General features: G+C 43.2%; 1 protein-coding gene across 1 annotated transcript in view; it reads left to right on the top strand.

Moving 5' to 3' along the window:
* The window catches only part of GRIN2B (glutamate receptor, ionotropic, N-methyl D-aspartate 2B), a 312,544-nt gene extending 298,094 nt beyond the window's left edge, over positions 1-14,450 (top strand). Inside the window, exons 9-12 of the mRNA XM_008575135.1 lie at positions 5,443-5,603; positions 7,267-7,454; positions 9,991-10,229; positions 12,594-14,450. Coding sequence (XP_008573357.1) covers positions 5,443-5,603; positions 7,267-7,454; positions 9,991-10,229; positions 12,594-14,450 — 2,445 coding nt within the window. The remainder of the gene's footprint in view (positions 1-5,442; positions 5,604-7,266; positions 7,455-9,990; positions 10,230-12,593) is intronic.
* The last annotated feature ends 1,514 nt before the right edge of the window (positions 14,451-15,964 follow it).

Below are 15,964 nucleotides of genomic sequence, written 5' to 3'. Positions count from 1 at the left end.
AAAAAAAAAAAAAAAACCCCAAAACAGGCTTATTATTTACCTTCTTTACAATGTGAATTCCTTGAAAACAAGATCTTATTCTTCTGCAATACTGAATCCCCAATACCCAGAGTCTTGTCCATACACAATAGATAACCATGAATAATTGCTGAATATTTATATAAATGAAAGAATAAGTGAATGATCAAATGAATGAATGAAAAGCTGAATGAATGTTTACATGTCTGACTCTGATATGTAACTCTTTGAAAATAGGGCCTGATTTTTTCATCTTTGTATCCACAGCTCCTAATGCAGTCTCCTACACTAATAAATGCTTGGTAAATATGTGCCAAATGAATTGATGTATCTTAATCATTATAGTCAGAAAAGATAATGTCAGTTATTCTCCTCAGCCTGTACGTAGGTGCTGAATAAGGGTGGCGATTATCAATGAATTAATAATGCACTATATGTAGAAATATCAATTTATATATTTACTAAATAATAAAACAAAATAGACCAAATCTCCACTTCCCTGATTGGACCCTTCTTCCCTTCTTTCTGCAGGAGGCTGTATAAGAGGCTTTTTAGTGAGACACCCCAGGGCCTTACAGTCTGATCATCTCTGGGTGGGGGCAGGGGCCTTTCCTCCTGGCCTTCAGGCACCTACTCCTTGCATGACTGCTGAGATTAATTCACTTTGAGGTCATTAAGATAAAGGCTGAGATGATGATCTGAGCAGCACAGAGGGCTGAATTCTGATTCCCTGCTGCTCCAGGAGGATCAAGTGAGATTACAGTTCTCTTGGCATTCTGGCATTGTTTTGCCCTCTTGCAAGTGCATGCTTGCAGTAATTGTTGGAAGCCATGTGTTGAATCCAGTGGAAAGAGTGGGAGTTGGTATTTGATATGCCAGATAGGGAAGGACACCCTCACTACGTGGTCCCACTTACAGTGTCTAGCGTTGCTCCCCAACAAGCAGGAGTAGGACTGCTCTGCTGGCATTCAAGCTGGCAATGCGCAGTCAGTTCCCAGGGTCAAGCCTCAGCTTGTCCTGCTGTTACACCATGTGGCCTTGAACAACTTACTTGACCTCTTCGGGGCTTTGGTTTCCTCATCTAGGAAATGGGACTAATCCCTAATTTTCTTTCCGTTCTGTTTTTTTATTTCCCTATTCGAATCTAAATTTTAATAAGCCCAATCTGGGTGACTCCTAGAAAAAGATTCCAAATTCAAGGAAGCCCTATGATGGCCAGAGGTGATTAATAAGGAGTATGTATAAAATTCCCTACTTTAAAATCATATGGAGTTTTTAATTCAATTGCTGGTCTCCCTAGTATTTTGGGCTTTTATATTTTTAAAAAAATTATTTTCACGGTCCTACCTGTTCCACGGATTTTAAGACATCCTGATTCTTGACAGCATTAAATTTACTCCTTCCCAAATCCCCAGAGAGCATTGATTGCCACTCAGGTTAAACAAGTGCCACATAATGCCTTATGGCTCGGGTACATTTTATTATAAGGGTATTTACTGGAATCATCAAGATACTTGGAAGATTATTTTTTTCTTCTTCCCATGGGCATCCCTAAACATACAGTTCTCCATGCACATTAATTTTAGTAAAATTCAAGTTCCAATGGCAATTTTTAAAAACCTGTGTTTTATTTGAACCTCACAGATCTTACCAAGCTCGGACAAGAATTTTCAAAGGAAAAGACAGGCTCACTTCTGCTTCTGTTTTGGCTAATTCTGGGGCAATATGCTCTCTCTGTTGGTTCCCAGACTGGCCTAGTTTAAGGAACAAATTAGAAAACAGGAGTTTTCAATCTTAGGGAACATTGCCTTACATAGGGCAATTTTAGATATTAGAATTTCATCCCCACAGAAGCAGCTAACAATTTTGAGACTCCACCATGTGCCAGATATTGTGTTAAGTGCTTTCCTACATATTATCTTATTCATTAAAATGCTTCCAGAAAAATGGGGCTCTATGAATTTAAATAACTTGCCCATGTTCATGCAGCTTGCCCAAGACAGAGCTGGAATTCAAATCCAAACTGCCTCCCAGACCAGTGCTCTCTTTGTGCCCCGTAACTGACTATTTGATTTCTCTGATTATTTTCTTATGGAAGATGCTATATGTCTTGCTATGTCAGTATCTGCTTTCTTTAGTTTTTTCTAATAGCTTTAATTTATTTTCCTGTGTTTTTTCTCAGTCAGTGGCTTGACTTTTTATGATCTTAACTGCTTTTTTCAAAGAGAGGTTCTTAATTTTGATGAAGTCAAATTTCTTTCATCTTTTTTTTTTTTTTTTTTTTTTTTTTGGGTGGGTTTTGGTTTTTGGGTTTTTCCTTAAAAATTTTTTTTTTAAAAAAAAAATTTTTTTTTTTTTTTTTGGGGGGGTTTTGTTTTTTGGGTGTTTCCCAAAAAAATTTTTTTTTTTTTTTTTGGGGGGGTTTTGTTTTTTGGGTGTTTCCCAAAAAAATTTTTTTTTTTTTTTTTGGGGGGGTTTTGTTTTTTGGGTGTTTCCCAAAAAAATTTTTTTTTTTTTTTTTTTTTTTTTTTTTTTTTTTTGTGGATGGATTGTGCTTTTGGTGTTGTACCTAAGAAATGTTTGTTTAACTCAAGATTACAGAGATTTTCTCCTATATTTTCTTCTAGAAGTTTTACAATTTTAGGATTTATATTTTCAGTATATGATCCACTTTGAGTTAATTTTTGTATATCTTGTGAGGTGTGGAACAAAGTTCTTTTTTTTGCATACAGATATCTAATTGTTCCAGCACCTTTGGTTGAAGACTCTCCTATCTCCACTGAATTGACTTTGCACCATATGTGTATGGGTCTATCAGTGGACACTCTATTCTATCCTGATAATGTCTATGCTGATGCCGCACTGTCATTATTACTACAGCTTTATAATAAATCTTGAAGTCGAGCTGTATAATCCTTAAATTTTTTCCTTCCTTTTCAGAGTTGTCTTGGCTATTCTAGGTTCTTTATCATTTCTTTAGTTTTTATTTATTCAAGGATGCAGTAGTAAAACAGTCTGTAGACATCTAAAGATAATTTAAAATTAAAAGTTAGTATGTAGAAGTATGGAAACTTGCCATAACATAATTTCATCAGGAAGTGAGGCACTCCAGGCATTGGATTCCATGTGGTTAATCAAAAATTGTTGCATGTACCTTGCATGGATTGCCAATTTTTGAAAAAAAAAATAGAATATAATAATTTATACCAGAATTATATTGGACATGATTATAGCTTTCATTGATGCTTCAGAAAATACTTTGGGCCCTAGAGTGTCTTAGTCATTGTAAGCATCAGTTGTCAGTGTCCTAGCAAAGTGGGGGGTTTATCTGGTTGTATTGCTGCCTATCATAGAATCTACTCTACTTTTGATTTAGCGGATAGCCTTCCTCTATTTGACAGTGAAATGCAAAGCACTCTGGTGTCTGTCTCTTCCAATAAAGTGTATCTCTGTCTACTTTAAGCTTGCTATCTGCTGGGGATAGTAGTAGACAGGAGTAACTATTAATTAGGCCGGTGGGGCCCTGTTAAAGTTTGCCATCACCACCACTGTGTGATGTTGAGCAAATTACTTACTCTCAGGTTCATCATTTGTAAGATGAAAGGTTTGGACTAGTTAACCCTGAGTGTCCCATTCACCTCTGAAACTCTTAGACTCTTTCGTAGTGTCTTTTTTCACTTAAAAATCACAAGCCCTTTAAAAATAATCAAACAAAAACTCTTAGTGGCAAAAAGCACTGTGATGAATCCACGGGGGAGCCTTTTCAGTTAGGAGGTAGTGGTCTTTTGAAGCACAACAGATTGCTAACACCACTGCATGACTCTACTTTTAACTGGGGAGCACTGAGCAATTAGATGACACTTATGGTTCTTAGTGCTGTGGCATTTTGTGGTCCATGACACCCCCTTTTTCTGAGAAGGAAAAGAATGGCTTCTAAGCCCAGGCAGTTCCAAAGGTTCAGAGTTCTCCTGAATTGGCAGGTTAGATTTTCAAATATATCTTCCAAGTAAATGGTACAGTATTGAAACCAAGAAGAATCTCATCACCTTTCTTATGCCAAGGCCAGCAGAGCTACTCTGGTCATATTCTATATGATCATTACTATCCTAATAGAATGAGAAGCTTGGAGAGCCTGAAGTTTACTAGGAAATGCAGAATATAGACATGAATTTAAAATAATATATGGGAACATTTATTTAGCATTCACTGTGTGCCAAGTGCTGTGCCAAGCACTTCTTATGCATTATATCCTTTAGTCCTCACAGAATCTTGAAAACTAGGCATTATTGTCTCCTTACAAACAAGGAAATGATACACAGAGAGTTCATCTTACTTGCACCAGGTCAGCACAGTAGTAAGAGGCAGAGCTGGTCTTTAATCCACATCTGTTAATCTAGAGGTTAAACTCTAAATGACTATACCAGAAGACTAGTGCTCATGACTTAGCCACCTCATCTGGAGAGTAGTTGAATTTGTGGTGTGAATTACAATGATCTACACCAAGAATAACAAGTACTGACGGGTCATTTTTGGGTAGACTTAATGGAAGAAGGTATTCACAGAAAGTCTTCTGAAGAAATTGCTTTGAGTTATATTTTGAAACAAAGGACATGAACTGGCTTAGAGAGAAAGGTGAGTTTGTGCTGTGGAGATGCATTATATAAGGCCGTGAAGATACAAATGGACAAATTATGTGTTCGGGAAGCAACATAAAGACTTACTCATTGCAGGCAGGGTAATAGCCAGAAATAAAGTTGATGTCATAGGGGTGAAAATCCAAGAGGTTTCGCTTTATTATGATGGCACTGGAGACTCATTCTCAATTCCTAAGCAAGGGGAGAAACATAATTAAAATTGTATTTGATTTTACAATTTATCCTACAACCCATGTAAGGTAAATTTGAGCTTTGAATGCATCAGAGGAGGTCAAGAGAAAATTTCTTAGTAAAACATATTTTATAATCAACAAATTATCCTCAGGAGCATAACATAGCTCACCTCGCTAGGGCCCTGTAGTCTTAATAATGTAATGACGATGTATTTAAAGCCCTTAAATTAAGAGACTTGGATGCAGGTTTTACACAATTTTTGGAAATAAAGGTGATTAGTTCACTGCAGTTAAGCTAACAGCATTTGGGGGGGGGGGCTCATCAACACTGTTATTGTGTAATGTGCATAAAAAGATCTACAAGGGTTGTAGATTAAAGTCAGGGTTGACCAAATAGAAATCTCTCAACAATATGTATTAAACTGAGTTGAATTGAAGTCCACTTTCAGACAGCAATTGCTGCTTCTGAGTGAGGGCTAACGTACCGGGTGAATTATAGTTGGGTCCCTTCCACTATAAATCCACTGATGCTAACTTAATTGTCTCTTCACATTTTCTAAAGCATCTTCTTTTTCTCTCTCTCTTTTTCTTTCCAGTTCCAGAGACCTAATGACTTCTCACCCCCTTTTCGTTTTGGGACTGTGCCCAATGGAAGCACAGAGAGGAATATTCGCAATAACTATGCAGAAATGCATGCCTACATGGGAAAGTTCAACCAGAGGGGTGTAGACGATGCACTGCTCTCCCTGAAAACAGGGTAAGAACTGCTTCCAAGCTCAGGCTTCCGAATATGTTCCTCACATTTATTAAACATGTATTGAATCAGATGTATTAGTATACCATACTTGGTGCCATAAAAAATTAAATCAGATAAGACTTCATTTACTCTTTACTAATTTGCAAGTTAAATTTAAACACCTGTTGTCTAAGAGGTGAAAATGACAGTCCTTGTGACTGTGGACAAGGGAGAAATAAAAGAAACAACTGTAAACGTTTTTAGATGACGAACAGTAAGAATGTGTTGACTGATCTCTCATCCCAGCATTGTGTTGGCTTTCTTTGTGACCCAGCTCTGTACTCTAGGGAGCATTTGCTCATTAGAAAGAGCGCGTGAACTACAAATGCGTTGGCTTGCATAGTCCCAGCCACGCTTGTCCCTATGATCATTTAGCCTCCAGAAGGCACAGCTGTGGAAAATGATAGACAACTGAGCATTGTAGTTGTTGGGATTTGGGGGTTGGGTCAAGGGGTCTTCTAGCTGATATCCTTTGCTGTATGATGCCTAGCAGCACTCGGACCTCCTCTCAGTACCCCAGTAACTCCATGTCTGGAAGAGCCACCTACACATATGTTACTTAAAATGCTGTTAGATTGTAGCTTATCACCATGTAAAATCACAGCAGACTTTAGAAGACAGGATTTGAGCTTGGGGCTGGGACCACTTGGGTAGTCCGTCCCCTGATACACCCACAGTTCTCAGTCATATCAGAGCTCTGTGTTTGGGTGTGCCACCTTTCTATGGGGTAACTTTTACTAAACTTTCTGTCTTATCATGCCAGAAAGGGCTTGGTTCTTCTCAAGGAGGAGCAAAGCTATTTAACTTATAAAACTGAGGGGAATGATTCATGCTTTTCTTTCATGCAGACCTCTCTGCTACCTGTATGACTACATCTGAATTTCTCCCTCTATCTTCAATATGTCTAAATGTTGGTTTCAAATATTGATTTATGCCTTTCTGCCCTTACCCTTAGTCTTACTCCCTCCCCTATGTATTCAGTATGTATCCAGTCTTTGCAAAGCACAGTACATAAAATGAGGTTTTTATGAATTTAGGAATTTGAGAGATCTGAGTTCTTCTGTATGTTGCTTTCTCTCGCAGTTTTACACATTTGCTCTTACTCGAGCCTGTGCCATCACCACCTTAACCTCTCAGTTCATCCTTGTGCTGCCTAGTGGAATATTGGAACCTTTCTGACCACAAAAATAGCATTGCACGTCTTTTGAAACACATACACCTACATGTGTCCACACTCTGGACTGTAATGAACTGAGAAATGAAAAATGTTATATAAATCTAACCCATGCTATTGGTTGTTATCATTGTGGTGGTGATTTTTCATTTTTTCTGTTATTATTTTTATTGATTCCTTTTTACTCCTTCTCTTTTGCAGACACAGTTTATGAGTTGGCTTCAGGCCCAACTTCCATTCTTACCATTCCCAGTGGGAGAGAAAAAGCTCCTCCTTTCAACCTGAAATCATGTAAAGCTTTAGGTTCTGGCAGAGTTCCAGCCTCAGCCTTACTTTGAACCAATTCTCTCCATAGTTTGCTAGAACCTTACTGCTTCATATTAACAGCCCCATAGGTAGCTTTGTTCTGAAATTCCTCCCTTGGATTTTGTTGGCTTCTCTCTTGTACAGGAAGCTGGATGCCTTCATCTACGATGCAGCAGTGTTGAACTACATGGCCGGCAGAGATGAGGGCTGCAAGCTGGTGACCATTGGCAGTGGGAAGGTCTTTGCTTCCACCGGTTATGGCATTGCCATCCAAAAAGATTCTGGGTGGAAGCGCCAGGTGGACCTTGCTATTCTGCAGCTCTTTGGAGATGGTGAGTCAATGAAAAGAAGAGTACCCATTTGTCTCTACAAATAGCCAGTCCAATACAACAACCTTTCCTCCTTCTCCATTCCTCCAAGCCATGCATTTCCAGAAATGCATTTCATAGTATATTATGAGATATGGAAATACATATTCGTTTTCTAGGGCTGCTGTAACAAAGTACTACAAACTGAGTGGCTTAAACAACAAAAATGTATTGCCTCACAGTTCTGGAGGCTAGAAGTCTGAAATCGAAGTGTCAGCAGGGCTGGGGCTGCTGAGGGAGAATCTGTTACATGCTTCTCCCCTAGCTTCTAATGGTTTTCTGACAATATTTGGCATTTGGCTTGTAGAAGCATCACCCTAATCTCTGCCTTAATGTTCATATGGTGTTCTATCCATGTGTATTCTGTCTATATGTGTCAGTGTCCTAATTTCCCTTTTTCTTAAGAATACGAGTCACATTGGATTAAGGGTCCACCCTACACCAGGACGACCTCATTTTAACTAATTATATCTACAATAACCCTATTTCCAAATAAAATCACAGCCTGAGGTACTGGGGGTTAGGACTTCAACATATCAATTTGGAGGAAACATAGTTCAACCCACAACGGGGTAAAAGATGGGTGAGAAGATTAAAGTAGTTGGTCAAGGAGGTATGTTTCAGTAGGGCAGGCTATAATCAAACCTTCAGGAATAAAATAGAAGTTGATATGTGATGTTCCAATCAATCATTTCACATGTGGCCAAAACAGTGGATAGAACTGTGAAGGTCTCTGCTCTTTACGTGCCCAGAGAAAGGGTAGAGAGTTAAACTCATGGCCAGCTACTCCTTCTTTCCTCTCTCCCATCTTGTTCTTTCAACTGGAAGAGCTAGGAGGCAGGGCTGGGGTCCTCAGAGGCAGACACAAGAAGCCACTCCTCAGTGTCACTCTGGCAGTAGATGAGCAGCCATCTTGCTTTGAGAAAATCTCATCTCCCACTTCATTCTACTCCTGCCTTCTGCATCCCTCCTCCTCGTATTGTCCGAAGTTCCCACTCTTCCCGTTAGCCTCACATAAGCTACTCTAGTTACGGATGAGCAGCCTGACTCTTCTTGGCTCCACAGGCCAAGCAGTTCTTTAAAGTATGTTTGCAGCCAAGTGGTTCTTTAAAGTGTGTCTGCAGAATCTTTGCTGTTAGTGATGAGGCCAGAAGCAGAAGATCACAGGCGGATTTTGAGACTCCAGATAAATGTGGCTGCTCCTATAGTTAGGAAAATCATAGTTTGATTGCAGAAATGAGTACAAAGGGATTTGATTAACATTGGGAAAAGTAGGGCGTTATAGTGGGAGTGTTAAGCCATTTTGGCATAAGAGCTTCTGTAATTTTAGCGTAGTTGTCACTTAAAGGCAGTAACAGAGCCTGTGTCTATGAGGAAGAGCAGCAGTAGAAATGATTTGCAAAAGTTGCCAAAGCATTAGTCATATAATGCAAATTTCAAATTTTTTACCAAACTGAAACTATTGGAACCCAGCAGTTTTCTTCATGAGATTTTCAGAATTTTGCTTGTGTAGAATTAGATGCATTCTAGGGCACATGCTTTCTTTCATTTTCCTTTTGTCTAGGATTTCTACCTTCCTAATTCTTAACACCCGGAGAGGTGGATAAAGGTCATCGAATTCAGACATGAATTGAAGTAATCAAAGCATCCTTAAATAGTGTTAAACGGAGGCAGGTCTGCATTTGGTGGTCTTATTTTATGCAAGCTTACTCCTCTTTACTCTTGATATTTTTATTTTTCTCTACAAGAGATCAGTGTATCCGAGAGGCCCTAGGGAATCAATCAGTCTTTCACCAGTCTCTCTCTATCTCCCCCCCACTACCCAATCTGCTTCTTGAGATTTTAAGAGCAATTTTCTGAATCACTTCTTTGATTATGTTATTCGCCTCTGTCTATAAAACAAAGTGCAGAGTGCTTAGTCTGTGCTCAGGTTTTCAGCACTCTTGCATCGGTCTTTTCTGTCCAGCTGCTTTTTCAGTTCTCTTTGGACTGTTCTGCATGCCTTTCCCTAAGTAAGCCTGTGTCTTCCTGCCTCCCTCCCTCTGATCATGCTGTTCCTCCTGCTTGCAGTGCCTCTTTGTATAAAATAAATTAAAATGCACGGGTCCACTATGCCCACCTCTAAGTCTTACCACCCTCATAAAAACCCACTGGCCATTACGTCCACCAAATTGATCTTGCTAATTTGAACTCGTGTTACCAGTATACAGCTTGTCATATTGATTATTTTTATACCGATTTATTCTGGATAGATAATGGAGAGTCAAGGTAATGTCTCCTGTCTTTGTATCACCTACAGAACCCATGTTAAGTTTTCATTGAATACTTATTGACTACATTGAGAATGAATATCTTAACTTCTTCTATCCATTTTCTTTGTCTCCTTGTCTCTTTCTCTCTCGTGTTTTTCTTTCTCTTTCCCAACGCCGTTCGTTTCCCCTTTTCTCCCCTCCCCTCCTCTCCTCTCTTTCTCCCTTTTCCTTCTCTGCCCTGTCTCCAGGGGAGATGGAAGAACTCGAAGCTCTCTGGCTTACTGGCATCTGCCACAACGAGAAGAATGAGGTCATGAGCAGCCAGCTGGACATCGACAACATGGCGGGAGTCTTCTACATGTTGGGGGCGGCCATGGCCCTTAGCCTTATCACCTTCATCTGCGAGCACCTTTTCTATTGGCAGTTCCGGCATTGCTTTATGGGTGTCTGTTCTGGCAAGCCTGGCATGGTCTTCTCCATCAGCAGAGTAAGTGCTTTGATTTAGATGCCCAGAGCTTGTAAGGACAGCTTAGCCCAGCACTCTGCAGAGCAGAAAGACCCAAGAGGGCACTAACTCCAGCCCTGTGTTGTTAACACAAGAAACCACATCATACACATTTCCCCAGGAGTTTGTGTGATTTAATTTCACATGGCTCAAAAACTGGGGATGCTATATTTCTTTGAAACAGCTTTCTGTGTGGGGTTTGGGCATTTGGTTCTCAGTAAGAACTGGCAGATCTATCAAAATGGAAAATTTGGCTTCTTACCAAATGCCTTTCATCATCATTAGTTAGTTCTGTAAAGGCCGTATTAATCATTTAATTCTTTAAAAATCACATTTCTGTTTAAATAGGGAAATATAACATATCTGTCTTATTCTAACACACAAAGGTATATTATACGTGGGTTCATTGTTCCACTCTGTTTTAACCATGTGTGGGTTATAGGGAGTTAAAGAACTTAGCAGAACCTTCAGAAATAAGTCCTGACTCATAAGAAATTTACATTCCAAAAACTTCCTAAATTGGAACAAGAGTATAACTCTTAAGTCATTTTTTATTTACATCTCTTCTTCATTTCTAGTCCAAAGTGAGGCATTAGGAACACAATTTTGAATATGAACAGAAAGGCACAGGGAGGTATTTTTTTTTAAGTGGACTTCTTTTGATTTTGTTAATAAAGTTATAAAACTCATTTGTAAGAGGTGAACTCCCATGTCCTTTTGGAATTGAGGTCCAGGTTCCAGATATGACCCACTTTGGCTCAAATGGAGTTATGTAAGAAAATGGATTTCCTATTAAATTCTTTCATCTTTTAATCATTTTCCTGCACTATTTTACTGCTAGAAAACAATTTCTCCACTTTCTCTTTGGCTGTGAGTTAACTCAGGCTATTCAGTAACATCAGATCAGGATGGAACTGGCAGTAGCTGTGGTCCCTGGGCTGTGGTGTTCCACTGCATGGTCCTTCCCCAGGGTCCCAGGCAGGGGGATGCCAGAAGCAACGGGAGCTTGTGGCCTGTGGTAGAAATCCCATTCATAGCCCTTTGACATAATCAATGCCTCTATAGAGGAAAAATGCTTGTCATTTTCTCCTGGCCATAATAAAGAAGGGCTAGAAAGGAGGGTGCAGAAAGAAAGTAGATCACCAAACCTCGAAGACTGTCTGTCTGACTGAAGTCCTGTGGGACAGTGAGGTTCACCTCGTCTAAACTTTTCTTCTTTCCCATTAGGCTTCCATTTTCCTTCTAACCATCTCTCTTCTTATCCCCACCCATTGGGACAACGTCCCTTTCCTACTGAGTCCTCCTTGTTGCAAAGACACAGTTCATTACAACCTCCTCTTTAAATACCTTCCCTTGACGGAGAAAAAAGTTCCAAGTTTGTCCACCTTTCAAAGCAGAGAGCCAGAGGTGAGAAGAAGGTTGGCTTGGCTTCAGAACTGAACATGGGGTGCCCTCCAGAAACCCAACCCCTTCCCTCTCCTGGACAGTGTTCTTTAGAGCTCTGTACGAGGAGCTATACTCAAGGAGCTCCAATCAATACTAATTTGTTAAGACATTAATGATTTGTGATAATATTAAGGGAGTGAGAAAGCATAAGAAGGAATACAGGAACTAACGAGAGAATTAATGAGAGAATTCAACAAGGGACTTATTTGTTCCTAGTTAGCCCTTGATATTTATCCCAGTTCTTCCCTCCCACGGTGTAGGGCACAGTGGGAGAAAAATCCTTCTTTAACCCCAGGGCTTCCGAATTTTCTCTCTCTGTGAATTTGGTTTATGCTTGGCTCAAGAAGAGAATTGCTCAGCTGTTATTTGGTGACCAAAATTCTAAAAGCTGCTCAAAATTTGTCAGAGCTGGAAAAGAGTAGCCATTGTGAGCTACTGAGCTCCCCAGTGCTTTACTGGCAGCTGGAGCAGAGCAACCTCAACCTCTGTAGAGCATCGCCATTTATTTCCAGGAGGCTGACAGTATTTTTCGCTATGGGTTGATTAAGATATAAAAATCTGGGCATAGAAAGGAAAACCAAGGTAAGCTGGTGGTGGAGCTGAGGCAAGACCGCCATGTCTCGTGATTCCAGTCTGTTTGCTCAAGTCACTTGGTATGGCCATGCCCGACTCTGATGGTCACGTCACTGACTTTAGCTAGGGTATGAAACTTGCTAAATTCAGGGGGATATATCAGGCAAGCTTCTAGCCACATCTTTCTTTGAGTGCCTTACACTATCTGCTTCATGCTTCCCTGACTTTTTCTTATCCAGTTAGGCAACTAGCAGTGGGGGAGTGTTCCTTGCCATCGTGTTTAGCCTCTCTGGAGACTTGATCTGTTCCATTCTCTTCTTGTTTCAGGGTATCTACAGCTGCATCCATGGGGTGGCCATCGAGGAGCGACAATCCGTGATGAACTCCCCCACCGCCACCATGAACAACACACACTCCAACATTCTGCGCCTGCTCCGCACAGCCAAGAACATGGCTAACCTGTCCGGCGTGAACGGCTCCCCACAGAGCGCCCTAGACTTCATCCGACGCGAGTCATCCGTCTATGACATCTCTGAGCACCGCCGCAGCTTCACACATTCTGACTGTAAATCCTACAACAACCCCCCCTGCGAGGAGAACCTCTTCAGTGACTACATCAGCGAGGTGGAGAGAACATTTGGTAACCTGCAGCTGAAGGACAGTAACGTGTACCAAGACCACTATCACCATCACCACCGGCCCCACAGCATTGGCAGTGCCAGCTCCATCGATGGGCTCTACGACTGTGACAACCCACCCTTCACCACCCAGCCGAGGTCCGTGAGCAAGAAGCCCCTGGACATTGGCCTGCCCTCCTCCAAACACAGCCAGCTAAGTGACCTGTACGGCAAGTTCTCCTTCAAGAGCGACCGCTACAGTGGACATGATGACTTAATCCGCTCAGATGTCTCTGACATCTCCACCCACACTGTCACCTACGGAAACATCGAGGGCAATGCTGCCAAGAGGCGTAAGCAGCAATACAAGGACAGCCTGAAGAAGCGGCCGGCCTCGGCCAAGTCCCGACGGGAATTTGATGAGATCGAGCTGGCCTACCGTCGCCGGCCACCCCGCTCCCCGGACCACAAGCGCTACTTCAGGGACAAGGAAGGGCTACGGGACTTCTACCTGGATCAGTTCCGAACCAAGGAGAACTCCCCTCACTGGGAGCATGTGGACCTGACAGATATCTACAAGGAGCGCAGCGATGACTTTAAGCGTGACTCAGTCAGTGGAGGAGGATCCTGTACCAACAGGTCTCACCTCAAACACGGGACGGGCGACAAGCACGGCGTGGTCAGTGGGGTGCCAGCACCTTGGGAGAAGAACCTGACCAACGTGGACTGGGAGGACCGGTCCGGGGGCAATTTCTGCCGCAGCTGCCCCTCGAAGCTGCACAACTACCCCACGACAGTGGCGGGCCAGAACTCGGGCAGGCAGGCGTGCATCCGGTGCGAGGCTTGCAAGAAAGCGGGAAACCTGTACGACATCAGCGAGGACAACTCCCTGCAGGAGCTGGACCAGCCGGCTGCCCCTGTGGCCGTGCCGGCAAACGCCTCCTCCACCAAGTATCCCCAGAGCCCGACCAACTCCAAGGCCCCGAAGAAGGGCCGGAACAAACTGCGCCGCCAGCACTCCTACGACACCTTCGTGGACCTGCAGAAGGAGGAAGCCGCCTTGGCCCCGCGCAGCGTGAGCCTCAAAGACAAGGGCCGTTTCCTGGACGGGAGCCCCTACGCCCACATGTTTGAGATGCCGGCCGCTGACAGCACCTTTGCCAACAACAAGTCCTCAGTGCCCGCTGCCGGACACCACCACCACAGCAACCCTGGCAGTGGCTACATGCTCAGCAAGTCGCTCTACCCTGACCGGGTCACGCAAAACCCTTTCATCCCCACTTTCGGGGACGACCAGTGCTTGCTCCATGGCAGCAAATCCTACTTCTTCAGGCAGCCCACGGTGGCGGGGGCATCGAAAGCCAGGCCGGACTTCCGGGCCCTTGTCACCAACAAGCCGGTGGTCTCGGCCCTTCACGGGGCTGTGCCAGGCCGTTTCCAGAAGGACATCTGTATAGGGAACCAGTCCAACCCCTGTGTGCCTAACAACAAAAACCCCAGGGCTTTCAATGGCTCCAGCAATGGGCATGTTTATGAGAAACTTTCTAGCATTGAGTCTGATGTCTGAGTGAGGGGAGAGAGAGGTGAAGGTGGGTACGGGAGGGGCAGGGCTGTGGTCGTGTGGTGTGCATGTCTCAGAGGGTGACAGGGGTGAACTTGGTTCCCGTTTGCTCCTTTCTTGTTGTTTTAATTTATTTATGGGATCCTGGAGTTCTGGTTCCTACCGAGGGCAACCCTGGTGACCGGCACCATCTCTCCTCCCTTTAGCGATTCTCTCCTCCTCCCCTATCTGTCAGCCACTCCTGTTCCCATGAGGCGACACGGGCCCTTTCGGGGCAGGAGGGTGGAGTGGAGGCACGGCATGCCAGCTTCCTCCTGGCAGGGAGAAGCTCTCTGCCATCCACTCTGAGGGAAGCAAAGAGAAGCAAACAGAGGCCATGTGAGCACAGGAGTAGATTTTCCCAAACCGATCTTTCTGTTTAGGTGAGGAAGCAACAGCATCTAAGTGAGACCATTTAGCATACTGCTTGTGAGTGCAGAGAGGCTTTTGCTAAATTCTTGTTGCTCAGATGACATCTGTCTAGGATGTGCCAAGCAGAGGGCGGGAGGCCATGTATGTTTATATATAAGCCAAAAAAATGTGTGCTCCAGCTCCATGAGGCTCGTTAGTGGTGAATGGAACGAAAGGTCACTGGTGGATCAGAGGATTCCTAAACAACCTGGAAAGTGCATCATGATAGTGTCACACGGTGCACTGGAGGCAGGAGCAGGTAGATTGCGTGTGCATGTACGTCCATATGCACCTGTGCACACATGGGGTCAGGTGCCTCTACGTGTGCAGAAGGCCACCTTGACTCATTCTGTTGTTTCTTTCAATATCCCTGAGCAGTGTGCTTGTTTGGGCTTATATATAAACAGAGATGGTCATGTTACCTGAATGTTGGCTGTCTCTCCCCTTCACCCTTCCTGAATGAGAAGAATGGAAGTTCCTGACAAAGAAGATTCTGTGGTCTACACAGAAAAGGTGATGAAAAGTCCTGCAAGAGCAAGGTACAAGAATAATTCCTCAGTGATTGCCAACAGTTGCATCCAGTTTGGGCCAAAAAGTGTCCAGGAAAGCTAAAGGGAAATAGAAGCAGCCATGATCCTTTTGCCCTTACTTGAGAGCAAAAGATCCCATAAAGCTCTTTTGAGCTTTTCAACTCTCAGCTGGCCGAGGTTGGGGAGGAGCTAAGTAAGGCTTTGAAGAAGAGGGGAGGCACTTGTGGTAGGGTAAGTGAGAGAGGGGGATGTTTTCAATGCTTTGATCCCTTCTTACTTAACCTGGAGCTAGCATAGCAGGCCTGTTTCCCCCCAGAGCTGATTGCAACTGATACGGAACAGAGGGTGGAGAGAAAGGAGCCTGCCTCCAGGAGGACAGCTCAGGAGGCATGGAGAGAAGGAAGAGATTCAAAGGTGGGGTGGGGAGGAGGAGAGCGGCTCTCCTACAACCTCACTGGGCCTGGCTCCCTGGGAATGTGACTTGAACCCAGTGGGAACACTCTTGGTAGAAGCCTTTCCACCTTCCTGCAACAGCACCCC

The sequence above is a fragment of the Galeopterus variegatus genome, unplaced genomic scaffold (assembly GCF_000696425.1).
Source record: "Galeopterus variegatus unplaced genomic scaffold, G_variegatus-3.0.2 Scaffold1146, whole genome shotgun sequence".
Classification (NCBI taxonomy): domain Eukaryota; kingdom Metazoa; phylum Chordata; class Mammalia; order Dermoptera; family Cynocephalidae; genus Galeopterus; species Galeopterus variegatus.
This window is presented reverse-complemented; position numbering and strand designations above follow the sequence as displayed.